At 33.4% G+C, this 22,062-nt stretch overlaps 2 protein-coding genes across 3 annotated transcripts; one reads left to right on the forward strand and one right to left on the reverse strand.

Annotated features, from left to right (window-relative positions):
• The first annotated feature begins 9,009 nt into the window (after positions 1–9,009).
• LOC125049148 (cuticle protein 16.5-like) lies at positions 9,010–9,960 on the forward strand. The gene has a single exon (XM_047648276.1). It carries the CDS (start codon positions 9,102–9,104, stop codon positions 9,882–9,884), a length of 783 nt encoding a protein of 260 aa, XP_047504232.1. The 5' UTR covers positions 9,010–9,101; the 3' UTR covers positions 9,885–9,960.
• Positions 9,961–12,331: 2,371 nt separating this feature from the next.
• LOC125048778 (larval/pupal cuticle protein H1C-like) lies at positions 12,332–13,297 on the reverse strand. 2 transcript variants are annotated; one of them, XM_047647658.1, is made up of 2 exons: positions 12,906–13,297; positions 12,332–12,869 (listed from the first exon to the last, which is right to left on the reverse strand). In XM_047647658.1, exons 1-2 carry the CDS (start codon positions 13,210–13,212, stop codon positions 12,421–12,423), a joined length of 756 nt encoding a protein of 251 aa, XP_047503614.1. In that variant the 5' UTR covers positions 13,213–13,297; the 3' UTR covers positions 12,332–12,420. The 2 variants fall into 2 exon arrangements, with proteins under 2 accessions (XP_047503614.1, XP_047503613.1); XM_047647657.1 differs by having other exon boundaries at positions 12,332–13,297.
• Between the last annotated feature and the right edge of the window lie 8,765 nt (positions 13,298–22,062).

The raw sequence follows: 22,062 nt of genomic DNA on the forward strand, positions 1-22,062 counted from the left end.
ATATAGTGAGAATATTAGCTTTATAGAGTTAGAATGCTAAACAAAAATGTCTTCTTAATAATAAGTATTGCATTATTCCTTTAGTGTTTGTATTATATCCGCATAGACAGAATCAGAGTTTGTTGTGTTGGTGTGTATTTTCTATAGTAAAGACTTCAACGCGCATGTCATTTGTGCGTATTAGCGATATTTATACTATTCGAATGGAAAAAAAATCATTTAATTAACTATTGAAGATGTAAACAAATATTTTATTTTATTCTAATACGTGGCATAAAGATGGCTCAGTATTGGTTACCATGGTTACCATTTTTTAATAAGTCTACATTTTATAACAAGCCATCTCGATAAGCATCTTTTGACGTTCTCGGATTCAGATATCATTCATGCTAAACACTTTAAGTGTGTGCTATTTAGGTCACGGCTATTCGTGGATAAAACCAGGATTTAATAGTGAAGACTTGCACAAGAGGGGCTTTCCAGTGCAACAGAAACCGGACCTGCGCGGGCGCAATACACGCTGACGATGTTCTTTGCGCAACAGTTCGCTGAACCGTTTTACCTCCTACTCAGCCTGTTGAATACTTATGGTATTAAAGCATTGTACAATACAAACATGAATAATGTTGTGTCAAGGTCATATGTCGTTTGCAAAAGTACCGCCAGGAATAATGTATGTGACCTACATAAGATTTTCATTTAGACTAGGTTACAAAACCATATTTGGAAAGAGATAGAGTTCTTGTAGTGTACTTTTTTCTAGTGTGCTATTTAAGATAACCATAAATGTGGAATTTGAACAAACTAAAAATCTGAAGAATTGACTTAAAAAATTGGCCTTGGCTGATGGAGATATAGTGAAGACTTGAATGAATAAAGTCCGCGATAAGAGTTGGAGGAGACCTATACCCAAGATGGGGTTCCGGGTTCCAAACTTACACTAAAGACCAAACCAAACACAAAATGTAATGTAATACATTCTTAATTCTAATATATATATTTTTGTGTTGTGTTGTAAATATTTAATTCTTTATTGTTTAATTTTCACATAAATAAAGTCTTCCAAATATATATAATTGTAAAGGTGTTAAAAATAATTTTCTAAATTAATCTAAAACTCAAAGTTATAGTCATACATATTCAACACTTTCCCCCTTTACTAAACCGTTCAATAAACATCAAATATCTCGTGAATATTTTGTAACTATCTCTCTAATATCTCTGTGTTAAACAAATAACAGTAAATTTTTAAACTAAGTTTGTAAATGTACAATGGATATGGATAGACTGCATGCCTTATTAATTCTTTTGTTTTTTCTTCCAACCCAATCATTTCATATAATAATAATAATCATTATAATTTTATTTATTACGATTATTATTATTATTATTTAGTATTTCAGGACTTCCCAGTTACATATATTATGTAGCAGTATCGAGAATTTATTATAGAAATTTATAAAGAAAAAAAAATAAAGAAATAAATTTGTGATAAAGTAAGTTAATTTTAAATGTACAATATTTAAGTATGTACATATAATTTAGTAGACTGAAACATCGAAAGAGAAACATGATCATTATTAAGGAACAGTCAACATAGGAAATAATTATAATTCACTTTAGTAAACTATAGTTATATAACAAATAATCACATAAAGCAACATTTCTTTTATGCTTTCTGCTTCAGTTGATGACACATGTAATGTTTGCGAAACTAGCAATATGAGTGTACTGTAAGATTATAGTGTATGTAATTTGAAGTACGTAAAAAAGTAACAATATTTGCGTTTTACATGTTTATTATCATCATCATCATTGTTCAACTCATCGATATACTGTTAGGAATAACCTTATGCAGATTATCTGAATGCGTGAAAATTCTATTCGTGTAGGTAACTTAATGTTAAAACAAAAAAACTTATGATTCGTAATTTACATTTACTGCCAGTTCTTAAATCAAGGGCGTAGAAGGAACGAGAAGAACTGGCAAGTAACTCTAGAATCGGCAAGGTTTATTTTTAAAATGTTTGTAAAGTAACTGCAACCGTTATATATACCATATCATGCATGTCAAAACAGTAATTGTAATTAAATGAAATACCTTAATGAACTACCTATTATAATTTATAATCTGTCTCTGTGTAAAAAGTAAGACATGAGTTCTGTAGTATGGTGCTGAAGTACCAAGGTATTAGGGCCTCGGATTGGCAAAGTTTCTTGCTACATATAAGGCGTAACAATTATAACTAATAAAATAAATACAGTTTTGCAAACAGCTTTTGTAAACTAAAATCCAAAATATTAACGCGTATGATTCTGCTTCAGTATGTCTTGCGGCACTAATATTATTGATCTGATAGAGAAGATTATGATTGTATGTGAATACTGCCTAGCGAAATAAATTCGAATTTGATTTTGTTAGGACGCTCTACATAAATGTCGATCGAAATCTAACCATTTCGAAAATTGTGACGTTTTGTTTCCAACGACTTATATTTTGAAAACCACGTTTCAATTGTTCTATTTTTATTTGGAAGTAGAAGATATTGGTTGTAAGATTCTCAACGAATCTTCGCTTAAAAAACCGTATCTAATCTTCAAGTTACAGATGTGTCGTAATATTGCGGTACCGAAATTTTGTTGTACTAAAGTGCATAGGCATGATACGATGCAATGACCGGGATGTTCCGGTCAATGTACACTTCATCAATGTTTGTAATATTTGTAACACGAACCCAATTATTTCTCAAATCTGAAATGGGAGGAAAAATTTAATTTAATTTTTTATAATCAAAGGCGATACACACATAAATTAGTGAACCTAATTTGATGTAATACGGTTTAGGTAAGGAATAAATATTTTATTCCACGTGGATCAATTTTTTTTTTAAATTTGTTCTTGTTAATACCATTGATTTATGGGTTGATTTATAAGCACTGGAACTTAAAAATACGTAAAAAAATTGTTATTTTTATTTAGATAAGCAAATTTAAACGCAATATTAAATCTAAACCTAAACTAAAACTCACAAAACCTCATTAGGACATTCCTAATAAAAAAGATTACGATAAATAGGAAGACTTGTGAAATATAGCAATATAATGTTAGTAATAAGTAAAGTATTACTTTAAAATCTTAAAGATCTTAAAGCCCGATTCAACCTTAAACGTTTCTTGAAATTATTAAATTCGCGTTAAATCTAATAAAAAGTAGCTAATTTTGCTATTGCAAGTGATATTGGGGGTTTTCCGAACTGCGCCGCGAGTGTTGCAGTAACTGACTAGGGAGGTCAAACATTAAGAACAAAGTATACATAGAGTTGAATTATTTACTATTTCTCAAACTAAAAGGTGTTTTTATAATTATACTGATATTTGTATGCATTTATGTTTCTGGTGATTATGGAGAATACTATAGTTGAAAATATTGTAGATGGGAGTGTAGAGTGTAGAAAATGAAAAATATGTGGTGTGGTGGTATGTGTAATAAATATAGCTAGAAATCTATATACTTAAAAAGTTTTAGGATTTGTGTGGACTATTTATATTAGTCTAGATTCATACTACGATATTTGTTATTATGTACGTTGCGGCCATGTTGTTCATTAATATGTAGGACAGCATTAGAAAATTGTACTTTTCAATTCAGATATTTAAATTTCTGTGTGCATCAGCAGTTAATATAACGTTCATGTAATGCACGTTTCTTAGGTTTTCGAATAATTCTACCCAAAAATTTTACAGCACAAGGCTTGGAACCAGATTATATTATTTATTTATTAAATACTCCATGTGTCTAATTGTAAGTAAGAAAATATAGTATCTTGTCTCAGTTAGCTTACTGTCAAATTACTTATTTATAAGTTTTAATGTTGAATGACGACTCTCATGTCTTTCTGTGCCGATTAAATTATTGATGTCCTACATTTGGTCGATTGTTCGACTGTACCAATGTTACGTATTGGGTTTCCCTAAGGTTCCCGACAAGGACTCAAGTTTGCGTTCTGGAATAAAGTTTTTTACACCAATTAAATAACTGATTTATATCATACAAGACTCGGTATTGTTATTCTTGAGAACAAGATATTCTATTACTATATCTACATTAATTCAAAGGACATAGGTGTGTCTTGGACTCTGGCTGCCTTAGTAGCTTAATAGTTAACGCTCTTGGTGTAGTAATTGAATTTTCTGGGTTCGATTCCTTGAAGCAAGATGATATGACCATCAAAAACTACTAATGGAACAGCGTCCTACGTTTGATATAAATAATTGAGTTACATTTGAAACAAACATCAGTTGAAGAAGTAAAATGAAGACATAAGAAAAATAGTTTCGGCTAATGAAGTATATAAAAAAAAAATATTTTAAATAAATAACGCTAATAAGTCAATAGTCAAAAAATATAAGTGTGTAGAAGGCTATCAAAAGAATAAGTAGGTTTTAGCGCCATCTAGTGGAGTGTAATATTAATACCGTAACAGTCGAACCTTCCAAGGAACAGTTCTTCTTTCCATATCGTGAAGTTAATGTTCTTTAAACTTTTATATTTTTAACAGTGTCTTATAAGATTACTAGATGGCAGGCATTTCAGTTTTTGCATTGGTTAAGATAGATGAGATGTTTATATATATACGGGATAAGTTTAAGGAATTAAATATTATGACACTATCTGGTCAATATATTCTTTAAGCCTTGTTGTACAAAAAATATAAACGATTTTAAAACAAATGGTGACTTTCACCAGTATAATACGCGAAATAAAACTAATTTCAGTGTACGACCAACCAGGCTCCAAAAGATAAACCACTCCATGAAAATTGTATTCGATTTTACAACTAACTCCCAAGCGAAATTAGAGAATTGATTTAATAAATTTAAAGCCCTCGTTAAACGAAAATTAATCAATAAAGCTTTTTATAAATTTGAGGAATACTTAAATGATTCTAATCCTTGGGATTGATTTGCTCCAGTTCAAACAATTTGTATGACAATACTTGGCGATTAAAAAGAGTGGCAGAAAGTTTCTTGCCAGTTCTTCTTACCCGCTCTACTCCCTTGACTTGCGAACTGGTAGTAAATGTATATTTGCAATTAATTTAACTTCTTTTTGACGATTCATAAGTGTTTTTGTTTACCTATATGAATAAAGATATTTTGAGTTTGAGTTTATAGTATCGGAATTATTAACGCACTTAAATATAATTTAGACAATATTATTTTCAATATTAAAGGAAGTTGTTACTTCTATTATATACGTGGTTATATTATTGTGTGTCACAGTTCCTCAGACGATGCATTGTAATATAAAGTTGTTGTCTTTTATATAGAAGACAACAGAACAGAAGAAGACATTTATAACATGTATGAAAATTTAAAGATAAGAGACACTTTTAATCATGAATAGTAGTGGATTCGGAGCATTAAAAATTGCGATTAACTTAACGAATACATAGACAAATGTTAGTGGCATCAAGAAATAATAAATGAGATCATAATCATAAGTTTTTATCTAAACACACCATATCATTATGTCTATTATAAATTAATTCCAAATACCATTTTTAATTGCGGATATTTTAATACGCCCTTAATAAATTACAATTTATGTAATAATTAAATGTCATGTATGCTGTTAGGAGATTTCTTGTTTCCATATAATTTATGTAAAATTTTTGATTTGAGTGTTCCGTATATCGGATAATTTTTCGACTTTTTTGAGATTTACGAATAAGCAAGCTAAAAACCTTATATTAATTAGCTTAAATATAAATTTAGTTACGTATTATATCCACATTTCTAAAGGACTTAGGGTCCTTCAAGAACAGAGCATATCAATTCGTAAAAGACCGGCAACGCACTCGCGAGCCCTCTGACATTGAGAGTGTCCATGAGCACTGACATCAGATGAAACTCCTGCCCATTTGACCTCTGTTCTACAAAAAAGCACACCGTCTATAAATATTTATCTACTTATTCTAATTGAATAATTATATATGTTTTTAAATTCAGGCTTTATTCAATATACACATTGACTATGCACCACAAGAAATTCATAAGTTTATACACAATCGAAGACACAGTTCGATTGGTCATAATCTGAAAATTAAGTTAAGAAAAGCACCAATTTAGGAATAAGAATACAGATCGCTAGAAAACCGACGATCAAGGACGCCCACATGTCCTATCTGCCTCAACTTTAATGTGAGGATGTAAAATAAATTAGTGGGTGTATAAATAGAGCGCTTCACCCGAATAACGTCAGTCTAGCAGATATTTTTGTGGTGATTTCAAAACAGAACACAGACCTCGCTCAAAATGAGATTTTTGGTGGTGTTCAGCGTTTTATTCGCTCTGTGTGCTGGTGCACCTAAAGACAAAAGATCAACGATCTTGGTCTCGGAGGAAGTGCAACCAGTAGTTGTATCGCCGAACTTCTACAGTATACCAGCGGTTTCCCATTCGTCCCGGTTCGACGGAAAGCTAGTTCCAGTAGTTTCTCAAGCCTACTATACGTCACCAATCGTTGAAAGCATTCCCGTAGTTGCTCCAGCCGTCAAATCCGTGGTCGTACCTGTAGAGAAGACCTACGTTGGGGGCAGTGCTGTATCCCACCAGTCTAGAGTTGACGTAAAGTCATACCCAAGCATCGTGTCGGAACACCTTGTGACACCAGCTGTGGTGGAGACTGTCCCAAGCGTTGTCGATGCCCGCTCCGTTTATCTTACCCCAGCGGTCTACCAGAGTGCCTCTGCTGTCTCCCATCAATCTCGTGTGGACGTCAAGACCTCTCCAGCTGTAGTATCACATCAGTTCGTGTCTCCAGTCAATGTTCACCCAGTCTACGCTTTTTAATTATGCATCTAAGCTAAAATAAAAATATCTGCAAGAATAATGTATGTTTAATTTGGTACTGAAAGTAATTAAAAAAAGTATTTCACGATTGCAGACGGTTTGAAATAACGCATTAGTAATTTGTAATAGAATGTGTGTCAAAATAATTAAATTTAACGAACTCTTTCAAGGTCAGAAAAATATTTGATTTATTTAAAGAAAATCACAAACTCAACGGTTATTTGAATGTTTAGCCTATTTATATCGGCTGAATTAATAGTGAAATGTTTAAATAAATTCCCACCTATAATAGTAGTTATTATAATACATAATAATTTGTAGCAAATCCGCCTCAGGTTAAAAAAACAACAAAATATAGATTTAAAACAGCACAGAACAAGGACGTTTACTTTCTCAAGATACTTTGACATTGCCCTTTCACTTGTATTGGTGAATATATGATTAATGTATATTGTATATACAAAAATTACCACGGAAGTGCGTTTTAAAAATTCTGTTTGTTGACTTACAAAATTCTATAATAAACTGTAGTCTGTTGATAAAATTACAAACCTTAATTATAGATTAATATTAATCTAATTACTAATTTTTAATTCAAGTTCTATTTATATAAAAGTAGTCGATGTTCACTGTGAACTTCGTCTATATTCCTAGATACAATCGACCTCAATTCTTTTTGGTTTTATTATCTTTTATGATCAACATTAATGTCGACAGATATTAGAAATTATATTGCCATAAGTCCAGTGGCGTAGCTAGGTGACCAAGGGCGCTGGGGCAAATAAAAAAATGGGGCCCCACTGCTGTGTAAACTGATCAAAATATTAAATTTACAATTACTTTAAAAATGCTAAGCTACTTAAGCTCTTTTTTGCGCAGGGAAGGTACTAAAAATGTTAAACAGTAACAACATAAATTACAATTAATACTTGGAAAAAAAGAAATTTCCAAAACTTCAGAACGATCGAGATTTCTGGTTAGGATTCGAGGGCCCCCTGAGCTTGAGGGCCCCGGGGTACTGCCCCGCCTAGCCCCTAGGTAGCTACGCCACTAGCCTTAACTATGATAAAAAATACAATAATTTTCTATCAGTATCACTCGATTTAAAGAAATAAATCGAAAATTTAAAAATAGTACAAACTGACTTATATAATTGCGATAGGGATAGAAATAAACGAAAATCATACACAGTAGAAAATCTAGAGGCGAGAAATCTAGGCGTCACAATTCTATATGGGTCTTAGCTTTAAATTAAAGCGTTTTTTTACATGGACAGGTGATCAGCCTTCTGTATCTGACACGTTTTATCTGTGATATCGTAGGTATCGATAAAGTGTTAATTGTGCAATGTGCATAGAAAGTAAAATGTATTGGTCCACCACCGGGATTCGAACACACAACCTCTGTATTTTGTGTCGCAAGGATTAGGCTAACAGATGCGTAGTATATCTCACAATGTTAGCTATTTTATTTACTGTTCCAAAAATAAATGCTATTTACATATATACTTTTATCGAATATTTACGTTGTACTAAAAACGAGTAATTAGGGAATACAAATATTTTCGTAACATTTTTCTAGCATTCTCCGTAGTTATTTCTATGAAACAGATCACTAATATAACAATGGTATTGTGATTATTCTCTATTGCTACATTATTATGAACGTGTATTATAAAACTCGGTTTTCTGGCGGCGTAACAATAACATGGAAGAATCACTATTTTTTATTATTATCTTGCGTATTGGATGTGTTAAATAAACCTAAACATAATAATTATTAATGTTTCATGTTATTATTGTTTAATATACACACAAAAGACGGTCACAATTTTACGACTGTATTGCATTAAAATAATAATGAGGCGAATAAAAAAAATTCTACTCTGTGAAATAGTAATAATAATAATAATAAATAAATAGTAACAATAATAGTATAATTTATTTTTGCATTTTTCTACTTTAAAGGCTTAGATTTCATTAATGTAAACACCAAACATTGACTTTCATTGTTCGTTTTACATATATCTACGACATAATATTTCCTTAAAATGTATGACCGACATTGAATGTAACGAGGTCGGTAATTTCATTGATACTTAACTTTGTTCTAACACTGAAAACTTTTTAATTACGCACGGTCAGTATAAATACCCTTGATACTGCGCCAAATTTATCAGTCGGCCGTGCACGGTTTTGAAGTGATCTACTTAGTTCGTCAGTAAAAAAACACAGACCACGTTCATTATGCAATCGCTGGTGGTGTTATTCGCTCTCGCCTCCGTGGCATGCGGCTCTTACATCCCTCTGGCTCAGCCAGCATACCATTCCGCAATTGTGCTGGATCCTCACGGCCGCCCATTGGATACCGCCGAAGTGATCAACGCTCGTGCTGCTCATCTTCAAGCTAAGGCTCTGGAGTCACACGCAGCTGTCGCAGTCGCTCCCGTGGCAGTCGCCCACTCAGTGGTTGCCCCCGCCTTGGTCGCCGCTCCCGCCGCCGTGTCTCACCAGTCCCGTGTTGATGTCCGCACCAGCCCCGCCGTCTACGCTCACGCCGCTCCCGTAGCTGTAGCTTCTTACGGTGCATACGCTGCACCTCTTCTCGGTCACTCCGCTGTCGGCTACGCCGGCCATGGACACTACTTGGCCAAGCGTTCTCTGGGACACATCGCCTACAGCGCCCCCATCGTCCACGCCGTCCACGCTGCTCCCGCTGCCGTGTCTCACCAGTCCCGTGTGGATGTTGTGTCCAGCCCAGCTTACGTTTCACACGCCTACGCCGCCCCAGTAGTTGCCCATGCTGCCCCAGTCGCCATCGCCCCTGCTGCAGTCTCCCATCAGTCCCGCGTTGACGTGCGCACCAGCCCCGCTGTTGTGTCCACCGTTGTTGCTGCTCCCGTAGCGCATTCCGCTGTGTACGCCGCTCCCCTTGCGCATTCTGCTGTCTACGCCGCTCCCCTTGCGCGTTCTGCCGTATACGCTGCCCCATTAGCACATGGTTCCGGACATTACGCCCATGCCTGGTAATTTAGCGAAAACTGACGAATCCTCGATACTAAATATAAATATTTATAAAAAAATAATAAAAACAATTAAAATAAAATTTAATCTTTTAATATCCTTTGTTTACACCCTCCGCATAATTATAAAACACGTTTTGCATCATTATACACATGTGATATCTTCCCGAGGTTACTTTGCATAATGCTTTTGAGAAAAGTTCTTTTTACATTAGTTCGATTTTTAAACTGTGTTAGCTTTGTTTTACGAAACGTTAATATTTTTTGGTGGTACTTTTATACTGAGAATATTTATATCAATAATAACAGTAAAATATAGATAAACGATGACGAATAAAAAATGTATAAAAGTAGTCAGTAATTTTTTTATTTAGGTTTATGCAATAAATGTTTGAATTACCATTTGAACATTATCCTTGTAGTAAAAATACAATTAACGGATAGGACTTTAAAAATGAAACTTTCAAATAGGTTACATTTTTTAAATAGTGTTGTTTTAAATAAACTATAATTCTTAATAAAGATTATAACCTAATGAAATATATGTACAATCTAGGATGGAGGCCATTAAAATCTTGATAACTTAAGGCTGAAAGTGTCTGGCATCGGCTAAAACTAAAATTAAGACAGAGTAGAGACAATTTAATTCTTCATTCATAATCAATAATTTCACTAGAAATTTCTTCCTTCTTTTATAGTTGTTTTTTTAACTCTTTTTGTACAATTATTTAAGTTCGCTGGTCATGTCCACATATTATAAGGACGGCACAATTTAAATATTCTATTTGTTGCTATGAAATGAGTTTGTACTAATTTTGTGGTCTAAATTTATAATAAATCTCAGACGATCGCTGGTTATGGGTGCTGTTTATCTGTCCTTAAAAGGAACGTCTTGGTTCTGGTCTAGGTCTGGTCTGCTCTAGGTGAAGGTCCACCTACCATATTATATACCTATCACACGATAATGTTTAAAGTAGCCTAGTAGGTAGTAGTAGTATTTATTTAATTTTTTGCCTTAAAATGAACTTAAGTCTTTTATTATAGTAAAATGGTAAAATTTACATTTATATAATTTTTAATGTTGAACAAATTTAATTATACATATCTAATATATAAAATTCTCGTGTCGCGGTGTTTGTAGTTAAACTCCTCCGAAACGGCTTGACCGATTCTCATGAAATTTTGTGTGCATATTGGGGATGTCTGAGAATCGGACAACATCTATTTTTCATCCCCCTAAACGTTAAGGATAGCACCCTTAAATTATTTTTATTTTTATTTTTAGATACATTTTTATTTTTTTATGATACAGCATTAATAAATACATACAACTCTTAATTTTCACCCCTCTACGATCAACCCCTATTTTTTATTATAAATGATATACTTACATGGCAAAACGACGTTTGCCGGATGAGCTAGTATTATATATAATATAATTTAGTTAAACAATGTAATGAATATTAATTTAAATTAATTATAAAACACGACTTCTCATAGAGCTGATTACACGGTGGTGTTACATTTTTTAGTTTCAGTTTAAAATATGAAATTACGTGAACGCTTCATGACAGATGTTATTTTATAGTAATAATAATGCCTAGAATAGCTACGATAAGCGGACGTAATTATAATGTAGGTTTATCTATTTTATAACGATTTTTAAAAAGCCTTTGTCATATTTATTTGTTTTTTAAATTGCACGAAAGCAACACATCATACTACCTTTTGAAATGAGAGGTGTAGAACACACACACACGCAATTATTTAAAAATAATTGCGTTTTTTGAGCTTATCTCAATACTTTAGAAAAGAACACACTCAGACTCTGACGTGTTGCTATTCTGATGTAAAGTAAATCTGATTTATAGTAAAAAACAAAAGTAATATTTTATGTGAAATATAATTTTTGAAAATTCCATCTCACAGCTCATATTTTTAGGCATTTAGGAGGTGCATGGCTCTCCACCATGAAGTTATGTACGCTCCCCCCCATCCCATACTATCAAAACTTCTTAACCATATTCTTTCCATCTGTTCAGTCGTGACCTTTGTATTTATACTACTATTGTACAAATATTTGAAATCTCAATTACCTATATTATTTTTATTACATTTTGGAACCTAGCTTTAATAGTGATTCATCATTCTTAAGATTCGCAATTAGTGTTTATTTTTATTTTAGATGGTAGTTTGGTACAGGTCTACATTGTTAAATGTAATTTTATTTTTATCAATTTAGTTTTTTTTTGCACACTCTTAGTATTAATTTTTTTCCATACTAGGGTTGCCTGGAAAAATCGCTTGCAACAAAGTGTTAATAAGAAATAAATAATAGGATTTTTTTAATTCGGTATGTTTTTAAACAAGAGGCATAAGAATCTTCAATAAATTAAGCCTCATGGTTATTATAATCAAAATGAAGTCAATGCCGATGTATTAAAACTACAAAAATTGTTTATATTATTATTTTTTTTATTGATTTATAAATATTATATGAGTATTGTACAAATTATCTTAGGAGTTCGTCAGTTTTCGCTAAATTACCAGCCATGTGCGTAATGTCCGGCACCATGCGCTAATGGGGCAGCGTATACGGCGGAATGCGCGAGGGGAGCGGCGTAGACAGCGGAATGCGCTACGGGTGCAGCGACAACGGTGGATACAACAGCGGGGCTGGTGCGCACGTCAACGCGGGACTGATGGGAGACTGCAGAAGGAGCGATGGCGACTGGAGCAGCATGGGCAAACACTGGGGCGGCGTAGGAGTGCGATACGTATGCTGGGCTGGACACAACATCCACACGGGATTGATGAGACACGGCAGCGGGAGCAGCGTGGTAGGCGCGGACGGCGATGGGGGCACTGTAGGCGATGTGTCCCAGAGAACGTTTGCCCAAGTAGTGTCCGTGGCCAGCGTAGCCGAGAGCGGAGTGACCGAGGAGAGGTGCGGCGTATGCACCGTGAGCGGCTACCGATAAGGGTGCGGCGTATGCACCGTGAGCGGCTACGGCTAAGGGTGCGGCGTGTGCGTAGACGGCGGGGCTGGTGCGGACATCAACACGGGACTGGTGAGACACGGCGGCGGGAGCGGCGACATAGGCGGGGGCAACCACTGAGTGGGCGACTGCCACGGGAGCGACTGCGACAGCTGCGTGTGGCTCCAGAGCCTTAGCTTGCAGGTGAGCAGCACGAGCGTGGATCACTTCGGCGGTATCCAAGGGCCGGCCGTGAGGGTCCAGCACAATTGCGGGATGATGTGCTGGCTGAGCCAGAGGGATGTAAGAGCCGCATGCCACGGAGGCGAGAGCGAATAACACCACCAGCGATTGCATAATGAACGTGGTCTGTGTTTTGCTGACGAACTTAGTAGATCACTTCAAACCGTGCACGGCCGACTGATAAATTCGACTCGCCCTCAGCCTTATTTATACGGCCCGGATATAATTAAAAAGTAAGGCAATTTCAGTGGGCAAATGGACGGTAAGTTAGAACAATGTCAGATGTCAATAAAATGTATGACCTCGTTGCGAATGGCGGTTATAACGAAAGAATTTCGTGGTCGAGGTATGTAGTGCGCAACAATTGTAGACCTCACATATGTGAAGATAGAATCGTTTGTTAACTTGTGTATTTAAAGTAAAATATATTCTTAAAAAAAAACTGAGTTCATTAATATTAATTAAATAAATATTTAGAATTGGGTAATTGCTTACATAGTTATTTGTAGTTAAACAACTTCGTGTTACTGCCATGCCTAGATTTCATAATTCGTAATAGATTTTGAAACTTAGTTCTAGTCCTATAATTCGTTTAGGTTATATGCGGAGAATGTGAATAGAAAGGTAGCCTTGTTAACTTCGACAGTAGCAGACTAGGTTCACAAAGAAAAGCTTAGTTCACTTGAACTTAAAGCGCGTTAATAATAAGAATTAATAACGATATAGTTCCGCGTATACTGGTGACTGTTACTTGTTGACGGAGTTAAATTCTTGGCATATCCTTAATACCTTTGTATTTCATAATTCTATTATAAAAAAAAAAAAAAAAAAATATGTTTATTATGGAACATTAGATACAGGTATCACTTATTCCACGTCATTGAATTTCAATCTGTAGGCATCCCTACTCATCGGCAAAGAAGACAGAGGGTGTAGGCCGAGAGAAAAAACTCTCGGTACTCTTTTAAAATAGCAAATCATCAAACAACACTTATTTTAAAACAAATATCGCAAATAAATTAGAAGTAGCCTGTCTAGCACTAGTCCCAGGCCCTTTAATTGGGAAGTATTGGCCTAGTGGCTTCAGCGTGTGATTATCATCCCTGAGGTCGTAGGTTTGATCCCAAGGTGTACCAATGGATTTTATATCTATGTGCGCATCTAACTTTCGCTCGTACGGAGAAGGAAAACATCGTGAGGAACCGGCAGGTGTCGAATCAAAAATCAACGACAGGTCAGACAGAAGACTGATCGCTTACTTGTTTATGACAAAAAAAATATATCAAAGCAATGTATGCTATCTAAGGCATAAAAGGATTGTACTACCACGTGTTTATTATGCTTAATTAAAAAAATTCATCTACTAGAGTCAAAAGCTTATAAATATACATATTTATCGGAAGGCAAATGTTCACAGTTCAACTGGGTTAATTAATTCGTATAAGTTTTTAAAACGTACATATTAATTACATGTATTTTCCTCATAGCTAAGACTACCGCGTACTGCGGAACTACTATACAAATCTACGTTGTCAGCTCAGATAAAAATATACGTAGATACATAAATATTATTGATACATTTGGCTGTGGGCGGGTCCGGCTCCGTAATTCAACTGAACAGGATTTGTATGTGACGTGTAGGTTTCAAGCTCAATTTCAAAAACCCGTTTGTGACTTACACTTAGATAACATTGAATTATTTGTCGTCATATTGATCAAAGCATGTTTTCATTTCTTTAATAAAATATATGATTATGACACAAGTGCATTCTAACAACGCCCGTAGAGACCTTCTTAGATGCGGCACTTTTTCTCGTACTGTAAAAAGGTTCTAAGTTAAAAACCCTGTTTCTTGTTTCAAATTCATAACAATGATTATTCCTTTGATGTATATTTCGCCAACACCTACATATTCGCGTACTTGTAATGTCTTCATTTTTTTTATCGAGTTTAAAATCTCTTATTTGAAAATCAGGAAGGAAGTAAATATTGTGTAATGACAACTTATTTTTATATTCGACCACGCAATGTTATGTTCCGTATAACAAGTGGAGGTCAATATTGTAATAATATTATAATGCGTAATTCCGATCGACTTTGAAATGTATTTACTGTTGCGTACATGTCGAACTTATAAGATCATATTTACGCACAAATTTATTCCGTAAATAAACACGTTCACTTCGTTAAGGATCCCCCCTTATATGTGAGAACTAAATCAGTCTAATTGCACTCTTATAATTAAAAATTCTACTGTCTCTTTTAAATGGAGTAAACGCTGTGATATTCGTGTGATCGTGCCTACTTCTTTACTTCATGTTGGTCTACGTATAATTAGCATAGTAATAATAATCGTAATTTTCATCTCTACTACACTTAAATTTTTTCGAAACGCTACTAAGCCTAAACCGGTGTTAATTTGAATTAAAGCAAATCTATCTTAAATATATTTTTTAAATATTGACGCATATTTGATTTGAATCCTACTATTCTGTGGGCTCTTTGATTATTATTTTATTAACAGCCTTCACGATCCTACTTCTGAGATGTGAACCTAGATTCCAAAAATATAGCCATAGAACAACAGGCTTTTAGTACGTTTGCGTGACATATGTTGTCGATTTTTGATTATTAGTCTTGCCGGTTTCCTTACGTTTTCTTTCATAGCAATTCTTTCCGCGTATTCAATATGCGTAGTCAAAGTATTGGAAACACCGCACTGGCCTGATACTGCTTATATCATAGGAATATATTATCAAAAGAATGGCATAAAGGCCTTTTTTGAAACAGGGTCAATTTGTAATCAGTGGTCCATTTAAATCTTTTGTATGCGTGAGGCTTCTCGAGGTAAAAGTACAAACCTTGCTCCGATTACTAAAATGAATAAAAGATCGACTTCCTAATATAGATTGACATAATTAATTACTGTTGTTACAGGAAATTTTTGAAGAAAATACTTAATTTTCACGGTGTTGTCACCGTGACATGATTTAACAATAATTGTCATAGGTTTGTTGGATAATAGTTAAACAGTTTTGTATACAGATCGAAATTAAATGATTTAAGTAAATAATGTATGTATTGATCCTATATATAGCTTTATATTACTAAACAAACGAAATAATAGTAGCCCACATATAATTTTCATAAGCTGTCTTCATCGAAATTGAATAGAGAGATAGTACAAGTAGGATTATTTTTTTGAAAATATTTAGATTTTTTAAATATAATTGTGAATTGGTCCTTCTGCTTTGGTGGGCAAAGGAGGTTTCCCGTCTCATAGTCAAACCTCAGCTAACAATGGTAATACCAGTGGTGAAGATAGGCTGTGGAAAAAAGCATAATTATACCTGTCATTTTCTCAATACAGGAAATTATGTAACTTTTATTCCATATTTTTAAATTGTAATTTACTACACTACGCACTGATGGATAAAATTACGATTTATCTGCATGATTAGTTCATTGAAATACGAATCTATACATAATATATATTAAAGATATAAGTGCCAGGATTTTCTGTGCATAACTTCGTCGTTTACTCGTGTGAACGAATTATTGCAATTTGTTCGCAGAAGTTAGAATGGTAAATGGCCTTGATATTAATTATAAAGCGTATGACATTGACATAAGTGAGTGTATACTTAATATATATAAGTTGAAACTGACCGTTTGTACATAGGTATTCAGGAGTTAAGCTAACTTATACAATAGTCTAGTGTAATATTACATAGGGGAACATAACTCTCATATGCTCATTGCTCTTATATCATTCAGCCGGATTTGTAGTTTTCTTGGACAATAAGTGCCATAATTTTACCAATTGTTGTTAACATGGAGGAATGTTTAATTATTTTTTTAAATCACATTTTTCACTAAAACCACCGGTTGTAGATAAAAAGTACACACAATCTAAATAATAGTACAAAGCTACAAGCTAATATTTTTCCTATTACATTTTTTACAATAATTGGGCCCGTCCAATGAATCACAATATTATTTTTATACTGAAGTTTTTTTGTGAATTTAATATCCTATTCCGTAAATAGCTGTTTTTAATTTAATATCGCGTAGTGGGTATGGTAATGGCGCCACTGGTTTTAATTCTCTGTCTTCTTGTTTTATGCAAAAACCTTCTTTGAACGCTTGGATATATATGTTATTAATATTTTTTACTTACAAGAGGTCGTATTTTTTAGAATAATTATATTTTCTAGCCGTGTATGTAGGGACACAACACAATTTTAATATTTTGATATGTTTGTTTTTTGTAGAATGTGTTTGTCCAAATTTTGTGGTCGAACTAAAAAACGTAAATAGGCGTCTATTCTAGTACAATTCTCTTTACGCCTTTTGTAGCTCGTATAAAAATTTGTTTATAAGTTATACGCAAATAAAGTAGCAAGCACTTATTGTTTCATTATATACAATTACTATGCAATAAATAATGTTTTTTTAAAACTTAATCTTCTAAATTACTCGACTGACCCACGCCGAATACTCGAACACACGTTATTATATAAGTCGGTCAAGGTTCTATAGTTTTTGGCCTACATAATCATTACTGTATAATCAAAATAATATTCAATTGTAACTGATGTCTGCTCATAGAACCACCGTTGACTACACACTCGTGATCCCTGAGTGTTCTTTGATTATATCTGCTCATATTATAACGAGGAAAGATTTTTATTATTATCTCAAAACTTTATTCCCTATTTAAATGCTAGAGTATGTCTGAGTAGCGGCTATATATTTATTTTCAAACTATTATATAGAATAAACATCCAATCGTACAAAGTCAGGTCAGTGACAAAAATTAACAGAAGAACCCGACTATAGTACTGTGTTATAATCTATACTAATATTATTCAGAGAAAAGATTTGTATGTAAGTATTTTTGTAACGAATTGGCTCTAAAAATACTGGATCGATTTTAAAAATTCTTACACCATTTGAAAAATAAGGATCCCTACTAAAAATACAATAATGTTACCCAAGGTGTAAAAAATTCTATAAAATATCTTTCATCGTATGCGCTGCGAAAACTATTGATGATAGAACAAAATTTCTTGAATATAAAAAAAACATATCAATATCTAAAAAAAGTAGTCGCATGTGTCTAAAATTTGTAGTTATGTCACTATAAGAACTTTTTAAATTTAATAGAAATTCCGACCAAAATCAGACCATGTAATTTTTACCTTTACCTTAATCCTTACCTAAAAAACTGTATGTAAGTTTTGCATTTACTGTAAGTTTATGCCAAAATGTTTATAAAATATCCACCCGTGCGAGGCTGGGACGGGCCGCTAGTTGGTTATATTTTGTTACCATGGTAACAAATTTAAACGTTTAAGGCCGATGTGGTTGTATAACCTTAAAAGCAATAATTTTTAAAGTAGGCTTTTGCACGTTATGTGCAACACAAGGCATACCACATAATTCCAAAAGCGATTCCGGTTTCAATATTAAGTTTTTGTTTTCACTCCTACAGGTATTGTAAGAGATAATTTGGCTTTTGTGGAAGTCATTATCAGAAACGTCTCTTTGAGATAGTGTGAAGCTCTGAAAGGGGATTTATAAAAAATAAATAAAAAATGTGTGACTAGTGTACACACGTAAGAAGTGAAACTTCTTTATGACCTTATTTTTCGAAAAATGATCTACTATAAGCGACTTTACAGAAATTGGTTAAATAAAGTTAAATTAGATAAAGTTTCACAAAAGGCTTTTATTATCATAGACATGAATAAAATAATACAATTATTTCATTTTACCTTATTACTACTAAGATTATTACTGGATTTCATTAATTGTAATAGAATTATGTATTACTATCATTGTTATCGTTATTATATATTTTTGTTATTAATGGCTTAGAATCTCTTCGAATCAACCGTGGTAGGGAAAGAAAAAGATAGCGCGTAACGGAAAAATGTGACGCGTAACTGAAAAATGTGACGTTAAATGTTTTTCTAACGCCGATAAAGAAGTTTCACTTCAATTAATTATATTATACCGACTTTGTGCCTTATGGCTTAGTAAGGCAGTGGGTTTGCATCGCCCGGGATTTGGTTCCAGCCGATATCCGTTATGGAGTGGTAAAGCTGCTCCATTAGCTGTTCAGCTAGCTAAGACACACCATTTTATATGTACATATGTGGATATAAAGCTTAGATATAGTGCCCATGCGCAGATCGCTTGAGATAAATATATTGGTAGCACTAGAGTTACTATAAAAAATGTAATTTGAAATGAATTCTGAAGATGAAACGACGTGCTAATTCATTATACCGTTATCTTTCATAAATGATTCATAAGGTAACATAATTTTGATTTTTCTTTAAAGAATTTTAATTTTGTAATTCCATAATTCCTCAATGTATGTGTGTTTTATAGTAAAGTGTTGATCAGATAACGTTCGACACTTTGATGGAAATTAGAGCCCGCGCTACATCTCGTTTTTGAATCTTACCCTTATTGTAGACATTCATCATTCCCTAAGACGTGCCGGTAAAAACTGTGATTAACACGTTTTTCGTCACCGTTTGACCTTGTGTTATTTGCACACTGAAAATATTGTGTGGTCTTAGGGTTGAGAATCGCACGCCTATGTGTACTAGAGTGTAAAATATACATAAAATTAGGTTACTTAAATTAACGTTGCTAATTTTTTGACAGTGAAGGTGATTTTTGAATGAATATAGTAAATATTAAAACTTGCTGTGGCTTAAAAATCACCTTAATAAAACGTTTTAATTTAGAATTATAAAGGATGAGATTTTTGGCAGCTCCCTCATAAAAAATAATCAGTTTACGCTCTTCCTTCCCTGTCTGTAAAATTGTGTTTAATCTGCGATGAAAAGAGACAGATGAGCATTTAAGTTCAAATCGTGCAATTATACAGTCTTATTAACAACAGTAGCGATGTAAAACTAATTAACATTACTGTGCTTATTTCATAGTAAACTTTCATAGTGCTATAAGCTATTTAGCTAATAAAAATAATAATTCGGTATTTAGATGCGTTGCTGTTGGTAAGATTTTAAAAACAATTTCATATTATTTTTAGTGACTGGTTTTATAAACCTACATAAATTCTTATTTTTAATTCTGTTAGGCTTTCAAAATGTGAATAAAAACATTGATCATTTTAAGAACCAGTTAAAATCTCTAGGCAAGATGTTGTCGCTCCATTCCTTATGACGTAGGTACCATACAAACGTAAACAAACGTAAAGTTGTTTGTTATTTATCAGTCTTAAATGAATTAATAATAATAATTTATTTTCTCCTATATAACATTTGCAACAAACAATAAGATTACAGTTAAGAAGGTATAAATTGCATAAATACACATTATTTTCGATAAAAGCAGTCACCGATGAAAAAAAAATTCTATATTGTATTAGAAATAGTCAGACGAAGACTGGCATTGGCATTTACTGGCACAGTAAGTCAGCATCTATTCGACTATACTGTGACCGTTTTGTGTCACGTGACTGACGTAAAAAATCAATATTTTTAATAACCCAATCATTAATCTAAAGTTATTTCCCTACATAACGCTTTTTAAAGCCCTTTTTTATTTACTAAAATGAGTAATATAGATTACTAAATCACACTTTATCTTTTACATTGTCAAAGAGCCCATTATCCCGAAGTGAAAACATATCCTCTGAAGTTAGCCCATTTTAGATATTATGTACTGACACTGCAGTAATGTAGCTAAACTGCTAAAGTAAAATAATGTTATCTCTCCAGTTTCTGCCACATTTTTTTATTTTTTATTTCACACCAATTGCCCTAGTCCCATGCTAAGCTGGTGAAGCTTGTGTTATGGGTACTAGGCAACGGATATACATACATATTATAGATAGATAGACATATAAATACATATTTAAACACCCAAGACCTAAGCACAACACCAAATGCTCATCACATCGATGTTCGTCTCAGCCGGGGATCGATCCCGGGACCCATGGATTCGCAGTCAGGGGTACTAACCACTAGACCAATGAGTCGTCACATTGATTTAATCTGGTCGAAATGGTATTTGCGAATTTGAAAGTATAGTCTGGTCAAATGTACCTCTGTCCGGTCACAAAACCAGTTTCCGTCCTTAGAGGACAAAGCTATACTGACAATTCACTCTATGCTAATTGTCGTTTTACTTGAACTTAATACTTAATACATCCGTCAACGCGTTTCTAATGTCTCTGTCTTCTTGATTTATCACACAAACCTCTTATTTTAAAGCCTTTATGAGGCTAAATCAAGACCTGTCAAAACATTTTTCAAAAAGCATTTTAGAATTTTTAAGCACGCTTTATATTAGCTTCACCTGTATGTATGTATGTATAACTAACCGACTTCTTCGGACTCGATTTTGACCCACTTTAGACGGACAGATTTAATTCAAACTGTACACTTATAAAGAATCAGCGACAATATAATAATTTCATAGGTTTATCTCGAAAAAACAATGAAATTTTTTTTAAGTCCACAAAGCAATACCATTAAATTGAGACAACACGTATTGCTGCTAGGACTCAAAAGTGGAAAATAAATATAGTTTAAAGAAACTATAAAACACGCTTTTAAAGCACATCAAACTAAAAAGTGAAAAATAATTCCTAATTTAGGCTGAAAATGGTGATGAACAAAAATACTGGTTTTATTGTGAAAAAGCATGGGGCGCTCTGTGCCATATTTTTCGTCTATCGAGCGTCCCGTTTTTAGTTTTTTTAAACTATATTTATTTTTTTATTATGTAAACCCTTTTTCAAACATTAAGGGATATATGTACTCTTTATGTTTGTGCAATATGAAAGTTTTTTTTTCTTGTGGCGATACCTAAGACTTGTGATTTATAATTGTTTTCTAGAGTTAATATTACAAATATTACTGAGTTTTACTTGTTTTTTCCTTTAATATCGATGGAATATTTTAAGTGATAAAT

Source organism: Pieris napi, chromosome 4 (genome assembly GCF_905475465.1).
Source record: "Pieris napi chromosome 4, ilPieNapi1.2, whole genome shotgun sequence".
Classification (NCBI taxonomy): Eukaryota; Metazoa; Arthropoda; class Insecta; order Lepidoptera; family Pieridae; genus Pieris; species Pieris napi.

Coding starts and splice junctions, on each gene's coding strand:
- LOC125048778 (XM_047647657.1), bottom strand. CDS start 13,212: ATGCAATCGCTGGTGGTGTTATTCGCTCTCGCCTCCGTGGCATGCGGC.
- LOC125049148 (XM_047648276.1), top strand. CDS start 9,102: ATGCAATCGCTGGTGGTGTTATTCGCTCTCGCCTCCGTGGCATGCGGC.